We start from the raw sequence: 14,770 nt of genomic DNA, 5'->3' as shown, positions 1-14,770 counted from the left end.
AAAGAAATTTCAGATCAACAAGGATTACAGAGGAATTGTGTTGGATCAGTAATCGTACAAGCAAGGATTACAGAGGAACTGTGTTGGATCAGTAATCCTACAAGCAAGGATTACAGAGGAAATGTGTTCGATCAGTAATCCTACAAGCAAGGATTACAGAGGAAATGTATTCGATCAGTAATCCTACAAGCAAGGATTACAGAGGAACTGTGTTGAATCAGTAATCCTACAAGCAAGGATTACAGAGAAACTGTGTTGGATCAGTAATCCTACAAAGAAGGATTACAGAGGAACTGTGTTGGATCAGTAATCCTACAAAGAAGGATTACAGAGGAAATGTATTCGATCAGTAATCGTACAATCCGGTGCTGACAATGCTTGTTTTAGTGGGTGTGACTTGAGATCACATGATTGTGGCATGTGTGGCAGGCAGTCAAATTAGTGGAATGTTACTATGATACTGGGCACTGTACAGTTTGGTTGCATTGCACATATTGGAGCTTATTGTTTCTTTTCACTTTAATTTTTTAAAAGTGTCTGTGAAAATTTTGTGAAGGAAGATGGCATCATCAAATTGTAAGGAGGAAAAGTATGAAGATGAAAACAAAAATTTTAAACCAGAGTGGGAGGAAGATTTTGCATTCACCATTGAAAAAAGTAAACCTTTGTGTCTTATGTGCAATGTGTTACTCAGTCATTACAAGAAGGTAAACCTTTGTGTCTTATGTGAAATGTGTTACTCAGTCATTACAAGAAGGTAAACCTTTGTGTCTTATCTGTAATGTGTTACTCAGTCATTACAAGAAGGTAAACCTTTGTGTCTTATGTGCAATGTGTTACTCAGTCATTACAAGAAGGTAAACCTTTGTGTCTTATGTGCAATGTGTTACTCAGTCATTACAAGAAGGTAAACTTTTGTGTCTTATGTGCAATATGTTACTCAGTCATTACAAAGCCAGTAACTGGAAACTTCACTATGAAACAAATTACAAAATCTTTTTGACTGATTATCCACCTAAATCAGAATTACAGAAAAACAAGTTTACTGTGTTAAAATCATCACTAAATAACCAGTAGAGACTGTTGACAATGTTCAGTAAGGAAGCTGATACAATGACTGAAGCTAGTTTTGTTATATCATGGAAAACTGCTTGTGCTAAATGGCCATATTCTGATGGTGAAGTTGTTGCAGTGCTAGAACCAAATAACACAAAACATCAGTGACTAATAGCACAAATACCAGCTTCACGCCACACTACAGAGAGATGTATCTCCCAGATCATTGCTGATGTTGCAGGCAAAATGTAAAATGATTTAAAGAATTCCCTTGCATTCAACTTAGCCCTTGACAAATCTACAGACATACAAGATAACCTACAACTGGCAGTATTTGTTCGTTATGTTTACTGTGATGTAACTGTGAAAGAAGAGATTTTGGCAGTAAAAGAAACAACTCTTGGTATTGACATTAAAAATTCGCTTGACAGAGCCTTAACAAATGCTGATGTTACACTGGATGAACTTGTCAGTGTTGCGACAGATGGAGCACCTGCAATAGTGGGGAAAAATGCAGGATTAATTGTACTTATGAAAAGTGATCCCAGCTTTCCAGAGTTTCTCCCTGTTCAATGCATTATTCATCATGAACACCTGACAGCCAGTATGAAGATTTTACGAAATTTGTTCTTGAAATTGTCAATTTCATACGTTCAAATGGGAAGACCCATCGACAGTTCAAAAATTTTATTGAAGAACTGGAGCTTGAAGTTAAACCCAGTGATGTCTCTTTCTACTGCATTGTGAGGTGGCTGTCAACCAGCAATGTCTTAAATAGATTTGTCGATCTGTTGGAACCTATAATTACTTTTTTGAAGAAAATAAAAGATTCTATCTTCAACTGGGAAATAATGAATTGATGCAAGATCTAATGTTCCTTACTGATATAATGAATCATCTACAAACTCTCAACTTGGCACTCCAGGGTAAGGATAAGATTGTTTCTGATCTTACTCAGACATTTGTCAGCTTTCATAATAAAATAAGACTTTTCAAAGAGACATATTGTCAAGAAGCTTCAGTTACTTCTCAATCTCAAAAGGGGAGTAAATAAATTCCCTGATATTGAAATAAAAGACCATAAACTGGAATAATGCAAAGATAAATTACAAGGACTACTTGATAATTTCCTAGACAGGTTTGAGGACTTGCAGAAGCTGAAGCCCTGCTTCACCTTTCTTGTAAATCCATTCATGGTTGATGTGATCATTGATGGTTCTACAATTTTCAAAGCTCTGGTTATAGAATCATCTGCTGTGGAAATGGAACTAATAGAACTATGGGAGGACTTGGGTCTAAAGATGATCCATGAATCCTATTCTGCAATTGAGCTTTGGAAGCAAGTTCCAGAAATAAAATATCCTGAACTGAAGAAAACCAGTGTGCAACTTATTTCAATTTTCAGCACAACATACTGCTGTGAATTACTGTACTCTGAAATGAAGTTTGTGAAGTCAACGCATCATGCAGTCCTTACAGATCAACACCTGATGGAGTTAATTCATACAACCTTGACAACATATCAGCTGGAATTTCAATGACTCACAACTCATAAGACTTCTACTAGTAGCAAATAACCTGATAATTGTATCAGAAAAATATTATGATAAAACTAAAATTTTGTAAGGTGGTATTTGATTAAAATTACTCTAATTTTATTGTTTTACATATTTTCCTCCTTGTTTTGACCAGATATTTACTAAAACAATTAAATATCATTAAAAATATTACCCCTTTTTATTTCTGTTTTTTTCAGTCTAATTTTATGTTAATGAAATGCAAATTTGTATATTTTTCTTAGTTTATTGCCATAGTTCCTAGTTCCTAGTTTATTGCCATATTAAATACGATCAATATGGTTAAAACAATAATCAGCCAGGATTTTGAAAACATTTGGTATATATATGTGTGTACTTTGTGATTATTGAAACTAATACAAATTAACAGTTTACAAACTACATTCATGAATAAATATTATCACATAATGTATTTTTTAATATTTATATAAAATTTATGTAACAAAATTTGCACATAACAAAAAAAAACATGAGTAATATTTGTTCATGTTTGTGGCTCTCAAACATCTGAAGTTTATTGTATGTGGCTCTTTCGTTAAGCAAGTTTGGCCACCCCTGTACTATTCCATGGGATAGTTGTATTATATCCTTGTACATGTGACTGAAGCTATATACTATTCTATTGGATAGTTGTATTGTGACCTAATGTACTTGTGTGACTGAAGTTATCTACTATTCCATTGTGTAGTTGTATTGTGTCCTTGTGTGTATGACTGAGGCTATATATTATTCCATGGGATAGTTATAATGTGACCTAGTGTGTTTATATGACTGAAGCTCTCTACTATTCCATGGGATAGTTGTATAATATTCTTGTGTGTATGCATGTGACTGAAGGTATCTACTATTCCATGGGTTTGTTTTAATGTGATCTTGTGTGTTTGTGTGACTGAGGCTACATACTATTCCATGGGATAATTGTATGATATTCTTGTATGTATGCATGTGTCTGAAGGTATCTACTATTCCATGGGTTTGTTTTAATGTGATCTTGTGTGTTTGTGTGGCTGAGGCTACATACTATTCCATGGGATAGTTGTATCATGTCTTCGTATGTGTACATGTAACTGAGGCTATATAATGTTTGTTGGGATAGTTATAATGTAATATTTATGTGTGTGACTGTCACAGTAGAGAGTGGTATTTATGGATATTGGTTATCCATTATTGTGATTGGTCGGTTACAGAGAGGATGTGGATAATGAGAGCAGGTGCAGTATATTTATGGACATTTGTTTTTATCTTGAATGATAAAATATTTGTTCTGATAATAGAGCATATTTTCAGATCAGTTTGTTAGTTTATTTAAAATGTACTTTTGTTTTAATTTTTCTACTCCAGTTTTTTTAATTTATTTTTTATAATTTTTTTATCACAGTAATTTGTTTTAGTACTTGTAAATAAACTGTAAATATATGCTATCATGTTTTTTCTTCTGTGCATTCAATTAATTATTGACTGGTTAGGTAATGTAGCTAGCTAAAAATATATGATTTTTAAACAGCTTACTCATGTTACAGGGTCAGTATCAGCTGGAGAAAAACAAACAAACATAGAAGGCTCTTTAGATTAACTTTAGGGAAAATAAATGGAGAGAAACATTGCCTGATTTATCATAACTTGTTAAAAATAAAATATTTATTGCAAAGTATACTCTCATAACATAGGTATTTGAATATGAGTTACAATGTAATGTTTGTTACTGTTTATATAGAGTTCAGTTGAAAAATAAAACTGGGATCTACAGCTGAATTAGAGCATTAATTTTTCTCCATTGTGTTTATATATGTAAGGTAAGAAGTCTCACACTAGTTATTATGAAATGTTACTTGAAGTCATATGTTTGTAGTAGAAAAGTTGAATACAGAATTTATTATTTCTTTTATCTTCTAACCATGAAGTGAATATATGTACAGAAATATTGAAAAGTGTAAAAATAAGTGTCAGTATGATAATTTTGAGGTGAAGTTATACAAGATGGAGTTGTTTTTTTTTCATTATTTACAAGTGACTTAAGGTCCTTTTGGAATGATTATGGTTTGGCTTGTTTGAAAATACTTTCTATATAATTTCATCTTGTATTTGTTTCAGGCCATGAAGTTCAAGATATAAATATCATAGTGTTTCGAGAAGTGCTTGACCAGATTGCTAAGGTTGACCGAGTACTTACGTCTCCAGGAGGGTCACTTCTACTAGCAGGCGTCAGTGGTGTTGGCCGAAGACTTGCTGCTTCGGTTGTTGCTCACATGCATCAAGCAACTTTATTTTCTCCAAAAATTAGTCGTAATTATGGTGTTAAACAGTTCAAGAATGACTTAAAGACAGTAAGTAGGTGACACAAAGTACAGTGCTCAGTTTGTTATGATTTGTAAAGCTTCATCAGCATTTCACATTATAAAGTTATCACTCAATTTTTGCAGAAAGTGAGTGTTTTATTTTTTTAAATGTATAAAAATTAAATCCAAAACATAATCTTTTTAATTATGCCTACTCAACCATCATATTTTAGAAAATTCATTTTCATGTTGGAGCAAAGAAATTAGAATATATTATGAGGAACAGATAGATAACATATTAAACATAGAGTACAATTTAATTAGAAACTTGATGCCTCCTAAATACATTTCAAATGTTTTTATTGTTTTTTTTCAGTAAAACTTTATATTTTATCTGTTATTTTCTACCCTATCTCAAAGCAGGATCAGTTAATTTGACTGACTTTGGACCCACCACCACCATAAAAATAATTGAAATAAATCTAAATTACACTTTTTCTAGAATGACTTCAGATTGTAACAAGAAACTAAACTGGTTTATCCAGTTTAAGCAGCTAACAGTGTACATCTATTTATCATTAAATGTTATTGTTCTGTTGTCCTTTGAAGTATGTCTAACTACTCTTCACACCATTATAGGTTGTAAATCTCTTGGGGAATATGCGCCTCACGTTACTCTACGTACCTTATCCGTGAGCTGTTCGCCCGTGTGCCTCGTGAAACATTTGCATTATATTATTTCTTTTACCTGAAATAACCTTAACTAACTTAAAGAGATCCCTATTTTTACACTTTAGTAACTTTTATAATAATAAATAGAAAAATATAATACTCACCTGGGCCTACTTTTTTTTTGCTCATGATGACTTATTTTATACTAATGGCAGTAATGCACTAAATAATTTTTATTTAATGAAATAATGCACTAAAGAATGTAAAATAATAACATGTAACAAACAGCCAATTTCCCTTAGCTATTGCAATTTGTCTGGGTTTCTAACAAGAGCCATTACAAATTCATCCAAGCTAGCTCTTGTGGGAACCAAAGTTGTATTTCTAAGTGATATTAATACAATCTGTTCAGAATATAACATTTTACAATATGTCATTTAATAGATTTACTTTCTGTTGGCTATATATAATGTATAATTAAAAGTGAGAGAGAGCTGTCAACAAGTTTGAAAGAGAAGCTGTGAGTGACAAGTGTGACAGTCAGAATCTGATTTACTATTTGATAGTTCTGTAACTGAATGAAAGTGAAGGCTATAAAAATTATGGTTTGTCTCAGCAATTATGAGTTTAGGTGAGCAGTTTACATTTAATTTCAAACTTTCTGAAGGGATGATGGAGGGTAAAGTAGAGAAAACAGGAGGTCAAGAGAAAGTGTCACGTGGGTCACACTATGGAAAATTCAGGATTTTTTTTATATTGCTTTGTTAAGTCAAGAAGTTGTATATAAATAAAATGTGGATTATAAGGTAAGATTTTATACTATACTAATTGATAAAACTTAAAAGTATCTAGTATTTGGGTATGTTACATGTTTATCATGATTCCAGAGCCCTTGGAGTCTAAGTTTACTTCAGTTCACTGACTTTACACCCTTTCTTTTTTCAGTGACACATTTGTCATTGTCAATGTCATGTATGCTATCATTATCTGTCCCTCAGACCTACCCTTCTCTATCCTTGTTTTTTTTTCCTTCTTCCCCTAAGCGTAGTTTGTTTTCTTCCTAACAATGCAAGGCATACCAACAATGGTTCTGAAGACTACCTGGTGGGTCCAGTAGGAGCTCTTCTGTTGACCTTTGTTCAGTGGTGAAGCCTAAGGGTCATGATATCTCATTAGTAGGTTCTTTTATCCCCTTCTTACTTCTCCTTGGTTCAGCATGTCTGTTTCCTTCCTCCTCCTTAGGATCCCTGTTCATGTGAGCATCTTTATGAGTCAGCTGATCCTTCTTCACACAACAGGCTGTTAGATCTCCCTAAACAGTTTGGGGGTTTACTCTCACCTACTTAGGGTTTTCAAATAGACTGGGTATTAGGGGGCTGGTCATCAACCTATCCTATCTTACTACATTAATTCACACCACACAGTTCACCAAGATCTCCTGCCTTCCCTTCAGAAGGCTTTTTCTTCAGGTCTTTGGATGAATGAAAAGGTCCTCTCCAGTGTATATCTACATACGTTTCCATCTGAGAACATTCTTGTCCTTATTTTTGGTTTCCTCATTGTGGATTGGTGTACTGATTTTGCATCTTACCTTTTGGTCTGACTTTGGCACCTTTTATCTTTGTTGGTTGGTGTGGGCCTTCACTCTAAATCCTCATGACCTGAGGTTACACTTTCCCTTTCCCTAAGACAACTGACTACTTCTAGACACTGCTCAAGCAGGCTGTTTTTTCAGCTACGTGAAGTCCTTACATCCCAGACAACTGACTACTTCTAGACACTGCTCAAGCAGGCTGTTTATTCAGCTAGGTGAAGTCCTTCTTACATCCTAGACAACTGACTACTTCTAGACATTACTCAAGCAGGCTGTTGTTTCAGCTAGGTAAAGTCCTTCCTACATCCTAGACAACTGACTACTTCTAGACACTGCTCAAGCAGGCTGTTTTTCAGCTAGGTGAAGTCCTTGTCACATCCTAGACAACTGACTACTTCTAGACGCTGCTCAAGCAGGCTGTTTATTCAGCTAGGTGAAGTCCTTGTTACATCCTAGACAACTGACTACTTCTAGACACTGCTCAAGCAGGCTGGTTATTCAGCTAGGTGAAGTCCTTGTCACATCCTAGACAACTGACTACTTCTAGACACTGCTCAAGCAGGCTGTTTATTCAGCTAGGTGAAGTCCTTGTTACATCCTAGACAACTGACTACTTCTAGACACTGCTCAAGCAGGCTGTTTATTCAGCTAGGTGAAGTCCTTGTTACATTCTAGACAACTGACTACTTCTAGACACTGCTCAAGCAGGCTGTTTATTCAGCTAGGTGAAGTCCTTCTTACATCCTAGACAACTGACTACTTCTAGACACTGCTCAAACAGGCTGATTTTTCAGCTAGGTGAAGTCCTTCGTACATCCTAGACAACTGACTTTTCTAGACACTGCTCAAGCAGGTTGTTTTTTCAGCTAGGTGAAGTCCTTCATACATCCTACCCTGTACATTGTTCTTTGAATGTTTTCTCTATCACCGTTCCAAGTCAGGCCCAACCTTCTCCTCTAACACTTTGTTCTGTAGTATGGGTCATTCAATACACCCTGTCTACTTCCTTACTTTCTAGTCATGAGATTCTCTTACTTTGAGGGCATGGTCATTGCTGACTCCTCTCCGGACCCTTGATTGAACTCATCTGAAATCCATTTCACGGATACTCCAGGGCCAATGAAACTGCGGTCAGGATCATTTGGATTCTCCCATTCCCTTCTTTCCTACCATATTAATAATCTCTTTTGATGGTTAGACCTGATTCATACTTCTGCAGATGTCATGCTTCTTTCTCTTCAGCTAAATTTCCATCTGTTTGTGGGTGCATCCCTCCAGGGCTGTGGTGCATGTGTCAATCACAGTCTGTTTGTCTGAGGTATTATGTTAAATTTCTGTCACTGTCCTAGAATTTCTTGCTGTCAGCTGGGCTTTGGATCCTTTTTTTCTGTCTCCAGAGGTCATGATCCACTCTGACAAATTAACAACTGTGGCTCACATCTCTTTCCAAGCATGCATCCAGTCAGGATCTTTGTGTTTTTTTTTTCCACCTGGATCTTTTGGTTCATGATAACCAAATTAATTTGATAATGTGTTGCATACAGTGTGTCTTCAGACTTCAGGTGGGTCATTTTTCTCAACTGAAATGGGTTTACCCAAAGAGTGATCCCATTATTCCTTTTTTTTTTCAGTGAGTTGGAATCCAGTGATATGCTCTTCATATTGGTACATTTACCTTCTCTTCCTTTCACCAGTTACCTTCTTTGGTCTCCTGTTCCCTATCCTTGGATTTGGCTATGGCTGCCTTTATTCAAATTTGGTCAAACCTTTCATGTTGTTTCATGTTTCCCTGTGATTATGTCTGATTTTCTTACTCCTCTGTACCACTTTTGTGATTAGTGCTTCTGATTTCTATTCACTGACCCACCTATCTGAAGTTTATTCTCTTGTTCCAATTTTTGGCTAATTCTCCTCTCTTTTTTCACATCTTATAATACAATCACTGATTCTCCATCCACATTTTCCTACCTTCATCTTCACACCTGACTACTATCATGTCCCTGGTGGAGTGGTCCAGTTTTCATATTGGATCCAGTTTCGTTTCTTTCATCCCATTTGATCTTAGTTACCACAGTGTCTTTTCCTATTATTATCCTTTATTGTGCTCTTTCTGAATACATTGATTGCCTCTATGTTTCATGCTCCAGATTGGACATTCATGTTGTACTCTATTCCATTACTTTACCTCCATTTGTACCCTTTTGTTTCGTCTTTCTCCTAAAGTGTATTCTTTCCCCTCTTGACCTGTTGATGGTGTCTTCTATATTTGCTGTGACCATCATTCACATACATGTATTATGGTACAGTATGTTATTATTTGTGCTTTTGCCTTAAAATAAATATCATTGTTGTAATGAAAAGGTACACAATGGATTGCCTGCACTCTGTAAGCCATGGAAAGTCAAGCCTTGAATTTGAGCATTGCAAGTCCTTAAACTTACTGTAAACTCAGCGGGAGAGAAATGAAAGATTTTTTGAACACAATTTGGTGATTTTGCATTGTAAAACAATGAACAATAGATAACAATGTATACACAAGTATGTACTCATGTACATCCATCTTTCAGTGTTACAATGTGTTCATTTTATGACCAGAATGTGCCCCTGGTTGTTTTATTTCTCACACTATTCCTTTCAATAGTTTCTGTTCTTGACAACACTCTTTCTCCCTTTACCCCTCTTAATAGGGTCATCATTTCATTCCATGGGTTTTTTTTCTTCTTGTCACTTTTCAATCTTCCATTTTACATCAATTCTCATCATCCCCTTCACCTTTTCTCTTGTTCTTTTATAGGTTAGCCTTTGAAGGAGATTATGTGATCAGACATGTTGACCATCATGCCAATCTTCATTTTTCATTATCTCCATAATATCACAGTTTCCTTATGCTTCAGGTATCACTTACTACCTGTGGCTATACTTCACTCTTTGGTGCAACAATGACATTGGGTTTATTGATGCTTTCTTTTTTTACAGGGGCTCTTGCTTTGTATGTTTCTTGGATCCTTCTCTGTGGCAAGTGGTATTTTTTAACAAAAAATCTGCACTGTATGCCATGTTGAGTGGCTCAGCACAGTTACAGCAGAGATGGAGTGTTTGACAAGATCACTCAAATGCTCAGTGTTTTGCAACATTTGCTTCATAAATATGTCCATTCTGGATCATGCTACTATGGACAAAATGGGTAAAGTAGATGGAGACAGCTGCCCAACCCTATCATTCTTGAGTGAAGAACTCAGTATGGTCTGCTTTTCAGACTAGAACTTCATTGTCACCAATTACAATGTCTTCGGTGAGAAATGGTCCTTTGGACTCCACAATGCATTATTCCCACCCCCTTCTTGCATGGAGTACAGGAGTCCTTGCCACTTTCCACTTTCAAGCTGCTGAGCTTGTGAGCCATGGAGGTTTTCTCCTGAATGAGTTCTACTAAACGAGTCTGTTAACATTTCAGTCAAGAGTAGGGCTTGTGGTATTCTGCTTGATGTAGAAATGGCACTTCTACTGGTGTTGCATAAACATATTGGGTATCCTTCTACTACTATTGCAGGATGTCAGTTCCCCATAGAGGAGGTTTTGGATTAGAGTGCACCAGTCAACCTGCAGGTACTGTTACACTTTTCTTAATTCCTTGAATGGAACTGTTACATGGAGCTCACCCCTTCATTTGGGTGTCCTCGTCCTATCCTCATGGGATGTTGGTTATTTATGAAGGAGTTTTTGGATTAGGGTGAACCAATCCACATAAGTCCTTCCACAAGTTGAATCCATTTACTTGATGCCAGATGGCCAGGTCTGGATTGCTATAGCATATCAATTCTAGTGTTGATTCTGGGAATTATTGTGGAGTGAAGCCTTGTCAATAAGGCCAAGATCAAAAGGCACAGGAGAAGAAGATAAACTGGGAAAAACAAAGGATATCCATAGAACACTCAATCTCCTGAACATTAAGGCTAGTAAATCCCTTATTGGGCCATCAGTACTGCCAGCCTGAAGTATTGTTTCAGATGAAGCAGATGTACGTTTTCAGTGTATGAAAATTATAATTTTGTTTCTTGCTTGATTTATCAAGTAATATTAATTTACTTAGACAACAAGTGTAAAAACCCATGTTATTGACATTTGTTTCTCTATTTTACTGAGGTTTATCATATCATTCTGATTTACCTGGAGAACAAATATTTCAAAAATATATGGAAGGTTTTTTTAAAACACTAACCTTTTGTAATTGAACAGCTGTTTCAGGTGGCTGGTATTGATGGTCATGAAGTTGTGATGATCTTGGAAGACCACCATTTGATAGACTCCCAGTTTCTTGAGATGGTGAACAGTATCTTGGCAGCTGGAGAAATCCCTGGACTCTATGCTCCTGAAGAAATGGAACCTCTCCTTGGTCCTCTAAGAGACAAATCTTCACAAGAAGGATTCCGTGGATCCATATACAGTTATTTTGCAAAACGTGAGATTTAAAGGCATTCCATAGTTATAAATAATGGGTAGATAACAATTCTTTATACCACTAGAAAATTCATATAAATCTGCATCTTAAACCTAAAATCATGACTTCTAGAATGTTCACTAATCAAATTAATTGGATGAAATCATTCACATTATGTGCAACACATTAGACAATTCCACAGTAATTAGCGGGATTAAATAAATTATTTACAATATCTGTATTTCACTTTTTTGTGTGGCTTGCTTAGACCTTGTAACAAATAGCCATCAACTTCTCACCAGTTTAGAAACATCTTAAAAGACCTAAATATTCTCAAGACTATATGATAGAATAATGTACAGGACAACAAGATACTTTCTGTTAACTCTTTGTAGATTATTTTCACATTATCTAAGTCAAAATGTTGGATTCCCAATAAATGATCCTATTCTTGAGTACAGAAAGTGCATATATTAAGAAGCGAGAAATCCATAATCTGAAATTTTGTCATTCTTTATTTTATATGATATCGCTAACAGTAGAGGATAAAGGATGTGGACTATTCATCAGCTGGGACTCTACTGTTAGTGAATTCATATAAAATAAAGGATGTGGACTATTCACCAGCTGGGACTCTACTGTTAGTGATTTCATATAAAATAAAGGATGTGAACTATTCACCAGCTGGGACTCTACTGTTAGTGATATCATATAAAATAAAGGATGTAAACTATTCACCAGCTGGGACTCTACTGTTAGTGATATCATATAAAATAAAGGATGTGAACTATTCACCAGCTGGGACTCTACTGTTAGTGAATTCATATAAAATAAAGGATGTGAACTATTCATCAGCTGGGACTCTACTGTTAGTGATATCGTATAAAATAAAGGATGTGAACTATTCATCAGCTGGGACTCTACTGTTAGTGAATTCATATAAAATAAAGGATGTGAACTATTCACCAGCTGGGACTCTACTGTTAGTGATATCATATAAAATAAAGGATGTGGACTATTCAAAAGCTGGGACTCTACTGTTAGTGATATCATATAAAATAAAGGATGTGAACTATTCACCAGCTGGGACTCTTCTGTTAGTGATATCATATAAAATAAAGGATGTGAACTATTCATCAGCTGGGACTCTACTGTTAGTGAATTCATATAAAATAAAGGATGTGAACTATTCACCAGCTGGGACTCTACTGTTAGTGATATTGTATAAAATAAAGGATGTGAACTATTCATCAGCTGGGACTCTACTGTTAGTGAATTCATATAAAATAAAGGATGTGAACTATTCACCAGCTGGGACTCTACTGTTAGTGATATCATATAAAATAAAGGATGTGGACTATTCACCAGCTGGGACTCTACTGTTAGTGATTTCATATAAAATAAAGGATGTGAACTATTCACCAGCTGGGACTCTACTGTTAGTGATATCATATAAAATAAAGGATATGGACTATTCACCAGCTGAGACTCTACTGTTAGTGATATCATATAAAATAAAGGATGTGAACTATTCACCAGCTGGGACTCTTCTGTTAGTGATATCATATAAAATAAAGGATGTGAACTATTCATCAGCTGGGACTCTACTGTTAGTGAATTCATATAAAATAAAGGATGTGAACTATTCACCAGCTGGGACTCTACTGTTAGTGATATCGTATAAAATAAAGGATGTGAACTATTCATCAGCTGGGACTCTACTGTTGAGTGAATTCATATAAAATAAAGGATGTGACTATTCACCAGCTGGGACTCTACTGTTAGTGATATCATATAAAATAAAGGATGTGGACTATTCACCAGCTGGGACTCTACTGTTAGTGATTTCATATAAAATAAAGGATGTGAACTATTCACCAGCTGGGACTCTACTGTTAGTGATATCATATAAAATAAAGGATATGGACTATTCACCAGCTGAGACTCTACTTATGATATCATATAAAATAAAGGATGTAAACTATTCACCAGCTGAGACTCTACTGTTAGTGATATCATATAAAATAAGACTCATATCATCTAAATATCACTAACAGTAGAGTCTTAGCTGATGAATAGTTCACATCCTTTATTTTATGATATCTATAGTCCCAGCTTTTGAATAGTTTACATCCTTTATTTTATATGATATCACTAACAGTAGAGTCCCAGTTGGTGAATAGTTCACATCCTTTATTTTATATGATACCACTAACATAGGGTTTCAGCTGATGAATAGTTTACATCTTTTATTGTATACGATATCACTAACATTAGAGTCCCAGCTGATGAAATAGTTACATCCTTTGTGTTCCTATGATATCACTGCAGTAGAATCCAACTGATGAATGGTTTACATCCTTCTATTATATGATATCACTAACTTGTTGAGTCTTAATACTTTTGAATAGATGACATCCTTTATTTTTTATATTTATACCTACATGCCACTGACTATGTCTAATAATTTGGGTTTATAATCTTTATCTGTCCTGCTTTTTGTTTATTTTTTTTGTTAATAATTATTATTTGTTCTGCTTCTGTCTCATACTTTTGGTTTATATTACTCTCTGTCTGAGTCTTTTTTTTCTTGTACTTTGGTTTATAATTTATGCTCCTATTTTTGCCTCTTTTTCCTAAGTACTTTGGTTTATAATTCTCTCTGTTCTGCTTTGGTTTATAATTATTCTCTGTCCTTGCTTCGTCTAATACTTTGGTTTATAATAACTCTCTCCTGTCCTCTAAGCTTTTTTTATAATAATCTTTTGGTTTATATTAACTCTCTATCCTGCTTCTATCTAATACTTTGGTTTATATTAACTCTCTATCCTGCTTCTATCTAATACTTTGGTTTATAACAACTTTCTGTCCTAGCTTCGTTCTAATACTTTGGTTTATAATTATTATCTGTTCTGCTTGTATCTATTATTTTGGTTTATAGTAACTCTCTGTCCTTCTTCTGTCTAATACTTTGGTTTATATTAACTCTCTATCCTGCTTCTATCTAATAATTTGGTTTATAACAACTTTCTGTCCTGCTTCGTTCTAATACTTTGGTTTTATAATTATTATCTGTTCTGCTTGTATCTATTATTTTGGGTTTATAGTAACTCTCTGTCCTTCTTCTGTCTAATACTTTGGTTTATCATGAACTACA

General features: G+C 35.0%; 1 protein-coding gene across 1 annotated transcript in view; it reads left to right on the top strand.

Annotated features, from left to right (window-relative positions):
* Nucleotides 1-14,770, top strand: part of LOC143228462 (cytoplasmic dynein 2 heavy chain 1-like) — a 197,919-nt gene that overhangs the window by 142,453 nt on the left and 40,696 nt on the right. The window contains 3 exon segments of the mRNA XM_076459717.1: nucleotides 4,725-4,957; nucleotides 11,412-11,634; nucleotides 12,075-12,196. Of these exon segments, the coding sequence (XP_076315832.1) occupies nucleotides 4,725-4,957; nucleotides 11,412-11,634; nucleotides 12,075-12,196 (578 nt within the window).

Source organism: Tachypleus tridentatus, chromosome 10 (assembly GCF_004210375.1).
Source record: "Tachypleus tridentatus isolate NWPU-2018 chromosome 10, ASM421037v1, whole genome shotgun sequence".
Classification (NCBI taxonomy): Eukaryota; Metazoa; Arthropoda; class Merostomata; order Xiphosura; family Limulidae; genus Tachypleus; species Tachypleus tridentatus.
The sequence above is the reverse complement of the archived record's forward strand: the minus strand, read 5'-3'. Positions and strand labels throughout refer to the sequence as shown.